This window comes from Channa argus, chromosome 17 (assembly GCF_033026475.1).
Source record: "Channa argus isolate prfri chromosome 17, Channa argus male v1.0, whole genome shotgun sequence".
Taxonomy (NCBI): Eukaryota; Metazoa; Chordata; class Actinopteri; order Anabantiformes; family Channidae; genus Channa; species Channa argus.
The window spans coordinates 15,259,902-15,275,495 of NC_090213.1; the positions used below are offsets into that span (position 1 = coordinate 15,259,902).

Here is a 15,594-nt window from a genome sequence, read left to right on the forward strand (position 1 = left end):
AGTCAGCTGATGCGGTATCGTAAACACCTCGTAAACTCCTTCATCAACACGCAACACGATCTAAGCACGGGTGTTACTTCGTTATTATTTATTATCTCTTTAATCATTTTCGAGCATGACGGTAAATTGGAACAAATAAAATATGTAAACTTAGGTTCCCTGTTTAATCATAATATGGGCTAACTAATTAATTAGAAAGGGGAAGCCTTTAATTGTTTGTATCTAACAAATTATGTCTTTAGATCCATGCCTTTAGCCACAATGTCCATCTGTCCATCTTGGCGCGTGGTGTTTTCAGTTCCAGATTTTTTCCCCCCGACTCTTCGGGTTAGAAAGTGTGTAGTCAGCTCTTAAAACCACCATTTACAAAAGTTCCTCAATGCGACATGGCTGACAGCCGGAATCCGGAGCGGGGCGGTATGAACCTGCTTCGTCAAGTGGCCAGCAGACGCAACTCAAAAGATATTACTGTAACTTCAAAATAAAACAGTTGAGTGGCGCTAATCTTTGTCCTTTCGGCTTTATCCTGTGAGTTCAGGGTCGCCACAGCGGATCGTTTTTGTTGACAGCCTGTTTATGATTATTGATATCTATTGACGCAAGCCCGAAGAGAGACACTGTATCTTTCTTTGGTTAGTTGTCCGTCTGGTGACATTTTTCCTTCCACGTTTTGCTCTTTATTCTGCTGTGCTGTGGATGGGTTTTTTTTTTAGCTTTTTTGCAGGAGCTCCCTGAACTTTGGGGAAGTTGGGCCTGTGCAGTGGACAGATTCGTTATAAATACACACATTGCTACTTCAACGTTTCACGTTAAATTTAGTGGATTTACACACGACTCCACAGTTGTTCCCACGCTTTACTTTGAAAGTACGTACCGGGGAGTTATAGTTTACCATGTTTGCTAACTCGACGCTCGCACACCAACAGGATGTTTGCTTAAAGTAGCTAAGGCTTTGTTGCTATATGACCCGGCAATTCTAGGTAGTACCAAATTTTCTCAGTGGAGAGTTTTGGCTGTCCGCAGTGATTTTATTTTTCGTGGAATTTTTTGCAGTTAGGGTTGAGGTAATATCCGTTCTTGGTTCGATCAACAGGATAGCGATGGAGGGACCGGCTGGACACGTTTGCTTTCGCCCAGCCAGATGCCTCTCAGCGGGTTAGGCGAATGATTTTTACTGTGTTTTTAACGATACTTCATCTTCACGGCTGTCTCGAGACCAACCATAACTGCTGACATTAATAAGGTAACTAATGTTAACAAGCTGTTGATTCACTTTAGTATGTTAATTCCCCCTCACTCGTTTCCAAAGTATTCATGTGTTAGCTTGCTAACATGTTACTCGGCAGGTGACAATAAGTGTTAACGGTCATCCGGTACTTCCCGCCGATGTTGTTTTTTTTATAGGAGTTTAATTTACGCAGATTCCGAGGGAAACCACATCTTTTTCTACTAATGTTGTACATTAATTGCAACTCTGAGCTATATCAGACTGATTATGACTTAATAAAACAAAACAGTATTTTGATTTAAAAAAAAAACATGTCACAAATGTCCAGCTTTTTCTTCCACAAACAGTCTACGTACATGTCAACTATGGAAAAAACTCAAGTGACTTTGGCTGTCAGAGGAGAGACATCCCCAGGTATGGTTGTTAAAGTTGACCGTAGATACTGGTAAAGAGCCTCATAAAACCTCTGATCGTTAAAGAATGCAACTTTCCACGTAACGCTACTTAACCCGAGCTCATGAAACTAAATACTGTGTTGTTATCTGCTTGTTTTCATAGCTGTCTCCTTGTATAGCATTAACTATTATTAGACACATTAAAGGAACATGTAAAATTAGTTGTGGCAGATGCCACCAGTCCTCGTTTGAAAAGACATCTCAATGATGTTTATGTGAAAATATTATAGTTGTGCAAGTTTGTTATGACAGGCACATTTGATACTTACATGTTTAGTGATGCCAACTTTAGTGACAATCTACTTTGAACATTTGTAGGTGAGGTGATTGCAGTTGTTGGTAGCTGTGAAGCCCTGGGCAAATGGAACCATCAAAAAGCTGTGACTTTACATTCGAGTGGGAACGATAAGTAGGTTGAACTTTATGTGTAGCGCACACTTATTAAAAACATGCTTTTAAATAAGGCACAGTGTGGTTTTCTGTGTCAGGTGACATTTAAATGGTATCTTTCTTTTTTCTGTTTTGTTCACTCCCTTACAGAAATATATGGACCACAACTATTTTTGTACCTAAAGGAGTTGTTTCCAAGTACCGCTATATGAAAGGCTTCTTTCTGGAGTCAAAGGTGAGCAGACCTAAAAATGGCACTAATTAATTTCCTTATAATTGTCAAAAATTAGAGAGATGTAATCCCTACTGTTGCATATTTTAAGATATTAACTTCTTGATTTCTTTTAATACCAGCTCACCAGCAAGAAGGGGGAAAACTGCTTCTTTTTTGGGCTGAATTTTTTTAAAGAGTGTCCAAAAGCCTTAGATATGCTAGAGTTTAAGCAGTGTATCACTAACCCTACATCTGTGTTTATGCCCTTGGAAATGGCTTTAGGTTAGATCTGTGGAAAAGCCTGCAGCCCCTACTGTGCACAGACACATGAGTGATCAAATTTCCCTGAAAGATTGAAAAGGTTTTGGAGAACTTTATGGAAAAGGCATTACAGCGTGGCCCTGTGTTGCCATTATGTCGCAGTATTAGTGTGTTGCTGTTGTTTTTTCTTTTTTCCTTCTTCCAAGGGCCAGTGCGCTGCCAACGGCCAGCATTATCTTCCGTGTATATGCTGTGTAATTTGTGAGACATCCCACTTTATAAATCTCATACACATATTTTAGCTCCTGTGAGCTAAAACAAGAAGTTGTTGGCTTTCAGCAGGCGTTTCGAAGACAAACCAATTAACCTTTTTCAGTGTGGTTTATTTGTTCATGCAGTCAGTCACGTTTGAAATTTAAGTAACTTCCATGTATGTTGAAAGGGTTGGAAGTAACTTCAATTTCTAACATTTAGCAGCACTATCAAAATGAATGACAAAGTGTTTGGCTCTTTTTCCTCCGTGTAATACTGTATGCAACCCTACAATGATATATTACAAGGGTCCATATATATCACTACTATAAATAATTAGGAGGAAAAGGTTTTATTACAGGAAAAAGAAAGCAGGTTAACGTGTAATGTGTTTTTACTAACAAATCCACTTTTCAGATTTCAACCCATGGTGGCTGACTGCCCTAGCTGGGGATTGGTGACTATACCAGCTCTAATTCCTTTCTCACACTTTCTCACACACACCAAGGAAACCTTGGAGACCCGACTGAAAAGCAGTTCAATGTATCTCATTTGAAAATCCTAACATTGTGCCAAACATTGGAATTGCAGAATGCAAGTGGTCCCTGTCAAGTGATAGTCAATATGTGGGAGACCCATCAACTGCCCCGCTCGATGATCCCCACAGGTATAAAAACAAATGGTGCACAGTGTGGTCGGGTTTGATAAAATGTATCATATTCAAACCCCCTTTAGCCCCCCCCACCACCCCACCCCCACAATCCCCTGCTATAGAACTATATATATAACATTTGTTCATAAATATTAATGAAGGGCCATTTCAGCGATAGTAATTCAGACCTTCGGTTAGTTGTATGTAAAAATGAACATGACTGCAATGTAATTTGTAGTAACTTCATGAGCTTTTGTTTTTTTGTGAGTTTGTTTATGCTTTGGCAATGACTCGGGTCAACCCGGAAACATTGATCATGATGATATAGTGCTCTCTAGTGAAAACCCCATTGTATTCAAACGTAGACAAAGCTGTTTGATGTCCCTTTTCATCCCGGCTTGTCACACCATGTTTTTTTTTTTTTTTGTTGTTGTTGTTTTTTATGCTAACAAAGGCTGCTACTGTGTTTTCCCCTGCTGGAATAGAAATGTATTATTTTGAACCCAAAACTGGTATTTTAGAGTTCTGTGTTTTATAAAAAACACTGGTAAATTAACCCCTGGACATGCTTTTATTCAGAGTTGTATTTTGAGGCTTTTGGGAAACGCATGTATTTTGTTGCACCGTCAACAAACTTAAATTTGAGGCAAATTATAATTAGAGCGAAGGTCTATATTAATCATTGTTTGTTTGTTTTTTACGTTCAGGATTGTACATTTGCAAATATGCATGCTGTAAATGCTCTGTTTGATCTGGCCTCATTTTTTTTGTTGTTGCTGAGATTCTTCAATTTGTTTCTGATATTCTTTCACTTTTTTGCAGATTCACACTTGAAAATTGATGATGGAGAATTTGGAATTCATAGTAAGTTGGATTTTTACAAATGATTAAGTCAATGTTGAGCTGCTAACACATATCCTATAACGGAGGAAATATCTCCCTTGATTCTTTTGTGAGACTCCATACCATATAAAATACTGTAAAACTAAAAAGCTTACTGATGTGTTTAATCCTTTAGAATAATTGAAATCCTCTCATTGTAGTGACTTCATCTGTATTGTGCAGCAAAGGTTTTGAAGTTGTTTGTTAGAACAAGACACCAGTTTTTTTTTTTTTTTACTTGCTACCAGTTCTCTGGTCAGCATTCATGAGAGACAAACTAGATGTGCACAATCATCTAATGCTTCATTCGTGTGTCCTGTCTTTCCATAGATGGGTTGAATTGTGTTGACTCCGGGTGGCTCACATGCCAGACAGACATTCGCCTACGTCTGCACTATTCTAAGATGCCTCCGGTGTCCATTACTAAGAAGAAATATAAGAAGTCGCGCTTCAGGTATGGAAGAAAGCAACCTGAATGGGGAAAAAAGCAACCATAGAAAGATTTACGTGAAATTGACTTGAAGGTTTACTGTGCTACTGTTACCAAACCCACCTGTTTCTTAAGTGTGAAAGGAGTCACAATCCATGCATTAGGCTTTTGATATGACTAATTTTACCTACATATAGGATTAAGCTGACATTAGAGGGCGTTGAGGAGGAGGAGGAAGATGAGGAGGATGATCCACACAGTCCTTCCTCTCGACACAAGATGACCACCATTCTGGGGATCAGTATAATTAGTGCTAATGGCTATAAGTCACGTCAATCACAGCCTGAGTGTGGGTACGTCCTAGAGCCATCCCAGTGGACTGAGTACAGTATTCACACTATGGACCCATACAACCTAGAACTCACCTTTGAGTTCTTTGAGGTAACTTTGATGGAAATGCTGCCTCTGATAACACCTGAAAATCCTATGTAAATAAGGGATAACTTACTTGACTTACCAATGCAATTAGATGTTTCGGGTTTCATTTGGACAGACTAATTATGATCTCATCATGGTTTCCAGGAGGATATTGGTGAGCATGTACTACAGGGGGATGAACACCCAGGACATGTTGGCACAGCCTGCCTCCTCTCCTCCTCTTTTTTGGAAAGTGGCAGAGACAATGGAATCACCACACTTCCCATAATGGGACGAAATTCTAGACAGACCATTGGAAAAGTCAGAGGTAAAAAAAACAAAAGAATACTAACTGGCTGACCGTGTATCCAAAGAAAATGAAACTTAAAAAAATCTGCTTTTAATGTTTTTCTGTGTTTTATAATAAAACAAACACTTTACCAATTGTACATGGAAAACCTGTAACAAACTACATTTTCCCCTGTGTTCTAGTTGATTACTTGGTGATTCGGCCCATCCAAGAACTGCTGTGTGACATGAGCTCCTCATACGCAAAGTACTGGAAGAAACGAGGTGCTCTAAATGTGGGTCACAGAGGAGCTGGAAGCACACACACAGCCAAGTGAGACACACAAACAATTCTTTAACTTGAATAGGACAGTGTGCCTTGCATAAATAAATTGGTAACATGTGATATTCGCACAGCACTATGTGTCAGTAGGGTGAATACTTGTGCCTATCCTACATCTGTTCCCTGTCAACAAAATGTTGTTGTGTGTTTTTTCCAGGCACCAGAGAATCAGGGAGAACACAATCGCCTCATTCAAAAGTGCTGCCAACCATGTAAGTTAACCACATGGTTAAGTTATGCACGAGTAGATATTTACTTTTTCACATAGATTCTGTCTAAGGTATGTGCTATTTGTGTACATTTAGGGTGCAGCTTATGTAGAGTTTGATGTTCACCTCTCGAAGGATGCTGTTCCTATCATTTACCATGATCTAACATGCTGCATATCCACTAAGAAGGTAATTTAATGGTCTGGACATGAAAGACATATGAAAGTGACTTCAGGCCTGGTTGTAATCTTGTACTTATCTTCTATCGACAGAAAAATGACAAGAAACTGGAGCTCATTGAGGTGCCAGTCAAAGATTTGACATTTGATCAGCTGCAGCTTCTGAAGGTAAAAACTTAGAATTAGGGCTTTAAACTTTGCAAATATTGATTTCAATTAAGATGAAATTACTAATAATTGCAGTTGAGAAAAAAATCTTCTTAAGTTAAAATAACATTATGGAATACAAATCTTTCTTGCATCATCAGAAATGACAAAAATGGTCAAGGAATGTATAAAATGTTATAATAAAATAATGAGTTTGCATCCCTCTTAATATATCCTCTAGTTAATTAACTTTTAATATGTAAAATCAGGATTCTGATCCTGCTTACTGCACCTCTTTTAAAACTGAACTAAAACAAACTAGAGCCACCCCTGTTTGAACATACCGTGTCTTACTACTGTAAACAACAACCAGGACAAGGCAATATATTATAATTTATACCTAATCTGTGGCCCGTTTATTGCTTAGTTATACCTAAACTAGCCCTATAGCCATAGGAAAGTGAGTTTTAATGTAAATTATGTCAACTAAGAATAGATTCCATGCCATGTTTTGTTGCACAGCTGGTCCACGTTACTGCCCTGGAAGAAAATGATCACAAAGGTATGTCCCTACACGTAGTGGCTTGTTTTGTGTTTTTTGTTTTTCCGAAAGGCCTGTATGCCCTAATCAGCATTAAACAACATGGTACTAAATATGTAATTAGGTCAATAGATAATGTTTGATGCCCCAGTACATGATCTGTATCGTTTGTGTGTCTGTCTGTTTTGGGATTTTTTTCCAGATCTGGTGGATGAAGAAGAGGAAGTGGATGAGCATCAGCCATTCCCCTCACTCTCACAAGTAAATTATTTTTTCATGATCATCATTACACCCCTATATTTATTTGCTCCTTTACCAAATTACGGTGAATTACCTTTTCAATTAACCAACTTCTACTTCAATACCAGTTATTCCCTAGTTCTCCTCCTTCTCAACAGACTTTTGTCTTGTCAAAATAAAACCTGTAAACAATTTTACCTTTTTTTTTTTTTTTTTTTTTTCACAGATCTTCCATGCTATTCCTGAGCATGTGGGCTTCAACATTGAGCTTAAATGGATTTCACAGATGAAGGTGATGTTTTTTTTTTGTTTTTTCGTATGGTTAATATCACCATTTTACAATAAACTTATTTTATTACTAATTTGTATTTATAGGATGGGTCATGGGATGGAAATCTATCATCCTACTTCAAGATGAATACCTACCTCGATATCATCCTTTCCTGTGTTCTACAGAAAGGTGGGAAAAGACGCATTGTCTTTTCCTGCTTCGACCCAGACATCTGCACCATGTAAGCACAACTGACATTTTAGAAAAATTGCACCCCATTTTGATTAGATTGTAGAAAGTCCGACTGTTCACAAACACATTAACCTTCCCTGGCAGTGAAGTTGCATAAATTTATACTTTACATTTTAATTTACCAGTGTGTTAATGTTGATGAGCATGATTACCTTAGTTTCTTCACTATTTAAAAGACGAATCATTAAAAATTTTATTTATTTATTTTTCACATCACATCACTATATTCAAAAATTAAGAAGAAGAGAATAAGAGAATCTATCGCTCATGTTAGGATACGATATGTATTAAAGATTATTGTGCTTTACATGTCTAATTTTAAGTAAGCCAGGATGCAGTATTCTCCCAAAGCGCTTGACATCTTTCTATGTTTTTCCCAGGGTGCGTCATAAACAGAACAAGTACCCCATTCTCTTCCTAACTCAGGGAATTTCTGAGAAGTATCCTGAATTGATGGACATCCGCTGCCAGACCACGCAGATCGCCATAAGTTTTGCCCAGAGTGAGAACATTCTGGTGAGTAGTTGTTGTGGAGATTCAAATATTTAGTATAATACAGAATTTTCCAGTTTTATATAGTGTTTAGATAACCAAATAAAGAAAACATTGTTTCATACTAGTAAAATACAACATGTTAACAGTTGTACTCCAGTATTAATGCACAAATTTGGTCACCCTCACATAATACTATTTTCAATGATTATTTCTTAAAACACAACACGTCAGTTAAAGAAGTTTCCATTAAAAAACAAAACAAGTCAGCAGGCATAGTGCTTTGTCAGCCTTAACTAAAGCCCCTTTCACACATGCACAGATTCTGATACTCTCCTGACTCTGTCAGGAGGGCATGCATGTGAGAATGCATATGTCCGAGTGAGCTGTTATCCAGACTTTTTCCCGCTAGTGTACGGTCTGTATCATATTCGTGATGCTGTGCCGAATTATCAGGGGGATTTTTAGAAGCGAGGGAATGGGCGTGTTGACAATATTCTAATGTCAACACGCCCGTATCCCACAGCCTAACTTTTCCATCATTTTGTGCCTCTTGTGCGCGCTGATCCCACACTGAAATCTAACAGAGTTTCACCCCTAAGGACGGTTCTCACTCAGACGATCTCCTGCTGCGTGATGGATGTGTGACACGCAACTCTGGATAATGATCGCATTTCCAAAAAGCAGCTGAATTTAGAGCTGAATTCGCTTAGCTGTTATGTCTTATGAAAACATACAGACTTAACCAGCCAGTGTAAACCCCAATGACAGGAGATAGATAAGTTAATTTTGAGATGCATCTATAGGACCTGTTTCATCTCATTGGACCTCCTTGGCTGCTTTTGTAGGGAATCAGTGCCCACACAGAGGAGCTGCTAAAGAACCTTGCCTACATTGGCGATGCCCAGTCTAAAGGCCTGGTGGTCTTCAGCTGGGGTGAAGACAACAACGACCACGAGACCAGACGGACGCTGAGAGAGAAGGGAATTGATGGGCTGATATATGACAGGTAGGTTAGACTAAGACATGCTTATCTGTGGTTATCGTGTAACCCCTTCAAGACCTGAACTACTCTAGTGTAGACTAGAAAATCTCCTGTGACTGTTCAGTGTAAAGTGGTTTATTGTGGTAAAAACTATTGGAAGTGAGATAATTTAGCAAAAAAGATATTTAATTAGTTAGTTCATTTTCCTATCGTTCTTGTTTTGATAAATCTTGTCATTGTAGTGTTTCTACCTACATTGGCCTTTTTCTCAACATCCTTTACTGAATAATATACAATGCATCCTGTGTTGTCTGTTTACCCAGAAGCTACAACTGAGTAAGTAAGCAGGACTTTTAGTTTCATACATTTGATTATTGCATTCACAGTGCTGACTCTGGTTGCCCTTTAAAAAAACCTTTTTATCAGGGTTTAAAGTTACATAATTAAGATGTTAATCACTTGACACCTGCCTCAGCTGATTATGATAATTATCCATTGAACATTTTGTGTATGACTGAGAAACTGGTGTGCGAGATGTGCCAGTGCTGTTACATAAAGCTTTTATCGCTAGCAGGGTCAAAGAGTTTTCTCTGGTCCCAGCAAAGCTGCATGGTCAGCAGCGCTATTTTGTTCAGCTGTTTCAGTTCTGTTTTTTTACTATACCACGATGCTTGCACTTTAACCCAGACTGTGCAAGCCATAGACTTTGATTCCAGTGGTGATTCTAGATGTAACTTAATTTAACATCTCAAATCAAAACCATACTCAACAATTTACAGGTTGGTGTTATAACTGTTCCTCTTTCTTACAGAATTTGTGATTGCTTGGGGACATATATTGACTCAAGTTCTCCAGCTTCTCGTAATGTCTCTTTGGTTCCTGTCTATGTTGTTTATTTACTCACTCAACAACCCTTGGCTTTTTTTTGGTTGCCCCCTCAAATGCAGCATCAAAGTTTGTACTTTAGTCATAAATGTGCAGCAGGAACAAATTTATGTTCCTTGATAATGATGCAAGACAGTTGACTGCTCATACAGTACTGTTAAAATGTTTTAGGCACTTGAAGTTATATCAGGATGCTTTAAAGATGGTATGTGGTTTTACCTTAACCTTTTAAAATCTCCCTGCAGGTAGGTTGTTCCTCTGTTATTCTGTCGCCTTTGCTTGTCATCCTCTATTCTTCTGTCGCCTTTGCTTGTCATCCCATCATGTCATCCTATTTTTATTATTCTAGGCTGACTCATTGATGTTGGGGTCAAGACTCTGTCAGGGTATGATCATCTGCTGTGTGACTCCTTGTCGTTGATGTATCTAGAGATAGTTAGATAGAGGCTCTGGCAGGCGATTTAGGATCATTGTCATGCTGTCAGATAAATTTGAGGTCCTTCCTATATGCTGTTTAAAAAATACAGATGTAAACAAAGAACAAGTGCCTAAAATGTTTGCACAGCCCACCAAACACGGCTTTTCGATTGGTCAACTGCCATGCCTATCATTTCTGAGGCCAGTTTACATAGCTGAAAACTAGACCATTTCCTTTTGTTTATTTTGAGTATGCTTTGTAAGGCTCACTTTGTTATGTGCTACTCAGTGATATACAACTTAAATCAGCAAATGAAGCACCAACAGCGAATGGCTTGTATAGTGCATGAGACAGCCTTACTGTCATAATGGCTTCTGTATGAACCAAAAAATGCATTTGGATTTATCTAAAATAACCTTAACCCAAAACAATCCTGCACTTGAGCCTCATAAATAGCAACTCTGTCAGATGTCACAGCATATTTTTTCAGTTTTTTGCACATTAAGTTTGTGAATGATCTGCTTCTATTGGTTTCTGCACACAAGGGCTGATTGCACTGAAACCTCTTTCTAGAAAATAAGTAGACCAGCTGGTCTTCATTTTTTGAGGCCTTTAGCATCTTGTGTCATTAAGTTAGTTGAGCAAATATGTTTTAGTTAGATTCTTGCTCTTATAGAAATTTTACAAATGCAAACTTGGATTATAGGAGTCACAAAGTTAGCTGTGGGCGTCCTACTATAACTGTGTTCACTTTAATGGATAGAGTTGATAACTTGTACTTCGGGGATGTCTTTGACCTGAGTTCTTCCCATGTGAGATAGATTGTTCTTTCAGTCTGCCAAAGATCCACTTTTGTTTGGGTGACCCTAATCCCATCCATGGCTTGAACCATCTCTAATCTCCTAAATCAATGGAATGATTGCTTTATTTCCATACCTGAATGGTGAGGCCATGTGTGGGTTTTGATCTGGTATCAACTTAATCTGCCTTGCTACAGGTTTTAAAAGTGAGCAACCCAATTCTAACTGATAATTAAGGGTTCATCCCAAAGTGAATTTACAGACCTACTAAAAATCAGACTTCAGGTCATGCTTTCTGGCATTGCTTCAGCAAACACGCCAGGTAAAAGGTTCCCTGAATTTATAAATACTATTAAGAATCCTTTTAATATATTAACTCTTTAGAAGACCCTCTTCTGACTCCCAAAATGGCAACCAGTGCAATCATGCCCCTAACCAAAATGAAAACAGCAGATATTGCTGTTTTTATTACCATGGCTGCATGAAACAAATGAGTGGAACTACTGTATGGTAAAATTACCTTTTCCTAAACGGTTCTAAGTTTAAGTATTTGTTACATTTTTATTTTATGGAAATTGATAATACTGTATTGAGAAACTATAATATCAGTCAATTGTTGTAAAATAGTTGATTCCCATAATGTATATTTGAGCATTTAGGTTCATTTCAGGTATAAAGAGTTTTGTCTAATGTAAGATACAGTGATTATCTTAAAAGATTTAGCTTAAATGTGCAGTATTTTGATTTGCTAGGAAAATAGAATGGAGAGAGAGTCTTATTGTTTTTAGGATTTGTTTTCACTTTTTTTTTATACCTGTCACCCTCTTGCTGTAAACTTCGAGCTTACTTACTTTTGTTAGAAAACAATGTTTAAATTGAGGAAAATGAACAGTAATAACCAGCGGTTTTTGAATTCTTCAAACAAAACAATTGAGGCCCCAGAATACACTAACTCCTGATAAAGACTAACTGAAGGATTCTTTTTTCCTTTTTCTTTAGTATCTGTGAAGAACAAGGTGAGCAGCAAAACATATTCCAGGTAGAGGGGCAACACTCCCTGCAGGAGGTGATTACAGAGGAGACCTTAAACAGTTCCAGTTGTTCCTGCTACTCGATTCCCTGCTCCGTGTCACCATGCATTGCCTCCAAGGTTCGGGTGGGCAGCGCTGAGTCTGATTCTGACCTCAGCTCCTCATAAATAAATCTGAACTACCTTTGAATAGACATTGCTTTCACACAATAAAGAGGACCAAGGTGGGAATGGCTAATTAAGCAGAAATATTTGCTCAAAAATAAAAGTTTTATTGCTTTTTTTTTTTTTTTTTTTGCACCTTAACTTATGTGCATAGTAGTAAAACCATTTCAATCATCTCCACTCCACTCTGGTCAATTACAAATTTGGACAACTGTCCAGTTTGTATTCAGAAGCTGAATTATTTATTCTCTCTGTTATAATAGTGGATGGAAAACATTAAGCCTCTCATACAGGTTCTTGCATTTATTTCTTTGTTAAAATCGCTGGTTTAGGGATCACAACAGTCTACCTATATTTTAATGCAGGAATTTATGTGGCCATAATGTCTCATCTCTTCACAGTCTGTTCTAAAATATGTATATTATTGTATATTATGTTAAGTTTATAATCTGTGGATTTTTGTTTGTCCTATCTGAGCATTTTGCCATTGCATTCATTTATTTTAATTGTCTTAAATAGCAATGCATAATAGTGATTGCTATTTGAGGTATGAAGAATGATTGGAAGAGTGTCTTGCACACATTGGTTGGGTTTTTGTACCGCTTATAATTGAAGATGTATGTTGTATAACATTTGGAGGTTGCCAGTAATGAGTCTGCGGTGGATGGACTACAGCACTTAAAAGAGCGAATCATTTCAATTTCAATAGGTTGTTAATAGCTTTACCTTATCTGATTTTTTTTTTTTTTTTTTTTTTTTTTTAAATATTGATTTAATAGAAGCAGAAGAATGCTTTACTTGCAACAGTGCACACATATGCCACAACCTTAAGGGAGAAATAAAAACCATGTCTTATTTTTATTTATTTATATTTTCCCTTTTCTTTTAAAATCACCAATACCTCTGGCACCATGTATATGTATAGACTGAAGTTGCAATATCTGCGCAGTCAAAACAAATACTTCTACAATTTTTCCTATACATCCAATTTTACTCAGAACACAATACTTTATTTTTGCATGGCAAATTTAGTCATACATTATACTTGAAATATTTCACCATTATTGAGTATTACGATGTGTGTTACTATATTTCAAATATAATGCTACATTTTGAAACTATCTTATTGCAATAATGTCTTAACCACAAACTACTGTAATGGAACCATGCATGGTTGGTTATTGTATGTATGAATGAATCAATGAATATTAGTGTATATGGTAATGTGAATAAATTTTCCTTTGCCATAATTCTTCATGTAGTTTTTCCGTATATGCGCAATACTCAGTAAAAGGCACATGAAAGCCCACCTGAAGGACACTCAGACCATGAGAAACAAAATTCTCTGGTCTGATGAAACAAAGATTCAACTCTTTGACCTGAATGTCATGCGTCATGTTCACCACCTGGCTAATACCATCCCTACAGTAAAGCATGGTGGTTACAGCATCATGCTGTGGGGATGTTTTTCAGCCGCAGGAACTGAGAGACCAGTCAGGATTGAGGGAAAGATGAATCCAGGAATGTACAGAGGCATCCTTGATGGAAACCTGTTCCAGAGCGCTCTGGACCGCAGACTGGGGCGACAGTTCATCTTTCAACAGGACAACGACCCTGAGCACACAGCCAAGATAACAAAGGAGTGGCTGCAGAACAACTCTGTGAATGTCCTTGAGTGGCCCAGCCAGGGCCCAGACTTCAACCTGATTGAACATCTCTGGAGAGATTGGAAAAAGGCTGTGTGATTCCCATCCAACCAGATGAGCTCAAGAGGTAGTGCCCAAAAATAGATGAGTTAAGTTTGTAGCATCATACTGAAAAAGACTTGAGGCTGTAATTGGTGCTAAAGGTGCCTTAAAGCTTTTAGCAAAGGTGGTGAATTATGTACATGTGATTTTTTTTTTGTATTTTACTTTTAATATGTTTGCATTTCAATTAAAACAAAGATTTCAAACAAACTTATTTCATATTGTCATTAAAGGATATTGTTTTTTGAACTTTTAAGGAATAGAATCCATTTTGAAATAAGGCTGTAAAATAAAATGACAATGCTGGGAAGGCTGGGAAAGCTTTGTGGATGCACTGTACCAAACAGTAGCAGCAACATTCACAAATGTTTTATAATGTAAATCTTCTTGAATGAATTCAGAATGTTTAGAAAATGTTCTATAGCTCCTTGATACTAATAATTTTGATCTTAAGCTAATAATCTTTGTATTTCTGCTGTTTTTATTTCTCCATGCTGAGGCTAATAATCTTTTACTATATACATATTAGTCTAAATGTTGTCACTTATACTATACCACATTGCAAAATCACAAACTAAAAATGTGATTAAGAATGACTACACAAGAACATCTGATTTATCACAGTAGATTTTGACTAAAGGCTTGAGAAATGTGACACTCTAACTGCAGGATCATATCCTAATCTTCATCTAGTGTGAATGCTGGAGCATTTACAGTAATGATATTTTAATCATTATTATTATTAGCATTATTAGCATTATTCCGATTTCTATCTTCCGTTTTTTGGCACTTAACTAGTTCAGCCTACTTTCAGTTAGAAGCTTTTTTTTAGCAATTAGTTCTTTTTCAAATTAATGAAAAGCCTCTTTCAGCTTTAACTAGTCGGGCATACGTTAGCCTAGAGAGACTATTCAAACTTTCAGCCATCAGTCTTTTATTCCAGTTTGCAATATGTTTTAATTTGTTTTCATGATGTAACTTTTAGTTGGAGGTATTTGTTGGTGAATTTTCACCTTCTCCATTAGTGTGTATTGCAGAATGTTGACCCAGCTACAGTGGGTCACATCACATGTGCTCTTGACTTCTCAGCTTTAACTTATTAACTTTCACATCACAGTTTTTTAATTGTGTTAACAGGACTAATACTATTTCACATTTTTCCAGGCAAAGTCTGAGCAGTTCACACCCTGTCTCCACCATTTGTGAGTTACTCAGCAGGTTCAAAGCTGTCGTTGCCATGGTAACAAACCGCTAAATCAGGTCATGTGATCACCCTCAGAGCTGTGTCCAAACACTTTACCATACAGATTTTCTCTCACATGATAAACAGTGGAGATCACACACAAAAATTGAAATTGTTCAGCTTGTAAATTATTGCTTGTATACAGTTTTTTGAATATCCTTTATAATCCTTAAGATT

General features: G+C 37.4%; 1 protein-coding gene across 7 annotated transcripts; it reads left to right on the forward strand.

The window, feature by feature from the left end:
* The first annotated feature begins 854 nt into the window (after positions 1–854).
* Positions 855–13,676, forward strand: gpcpd1 (glycerophosphocholine phosphodiesterase 1). 7 transcript variants are annotated; one of them, XM_067481694.1, is made up of 21 exons: positions 855–980; positions 1,094–1,243; positions 1,576–1,642; positions 2,002–2,092; positions 2,224–2,308; positions 3,392–3,467; positions 4,275–4,316; positions 4,665–4,788; positions 4,962–5,205; positions 5,347–5,509; positions 5,674–5,803; positions 5,970–6,024; positions 6,118–6,210; positions 6,294–6,368; positions 6,870–6,909; positions 7,091–7,149; positions 7,355–7,420; positions 7,504–7,640; positions 8,032–8,167; positions 8,992–9,152; positions 12,231–13,676. In XM_067481694.1, exons 3-21 carry the CDS (start codon positions 1,585–1,587, stop codon positions 12,427–12,429), a joined length of 2,034 nt encoding a protein of 677 aa, XP_067337795.1. In that variant the 5' UTR covers positions 855–980; positions 1,094–1,243; positions 1,576–1,584; the 3' UTR covers positions 12,430–13,676. The 7 variants fall into 7 exon arrangements, with proteins under 7 accessions (XP_067337795.1, XP_067337797.1, XP_067337798.1 ...); XM_067481696.1 differs by adding an exon at positions 9,940–9,989 and having other exon boundaries at positions 890–1,243; positions 12,231–12,419; XM_067481697.1 differs by adding an exon at positions 10,363–10,399 and having other exon boundaries at positions 890–1,243; positions 12,231–12,369.
* The last annotated feature ends 1,918 nt before the right edge of the window (positions 13,677–15,594 follow it).

What these genes read in the sequence shown, in the direction of transcription:
- gpcpd1 (XM_067481694.1), top strand. Translation starts at nt 1,585, where the DNA reads ATGTCAACTATGGAAAAAACTCAAGTGACTTTGGCTGTCAGAGGAGAG. An exon ending in GACCATTGGAAAAGTCAGAG is followed by an intron (nt 5,510 to 5,673) that starts GTAAAAAAAACA and finishes CCTGTGTTCTAG; the next exon opens with TTGATTACTTGGTGATTCGG. An exon ending in CCCAGAGTGAGAACATTCTG is followed by an intron (nt 8,168 to 8,991) that starts GTGAGTAGTTGT and finishes CTGCTTTTGTAG; the next exon opens with GGAATCAGTGCCCACACAGA.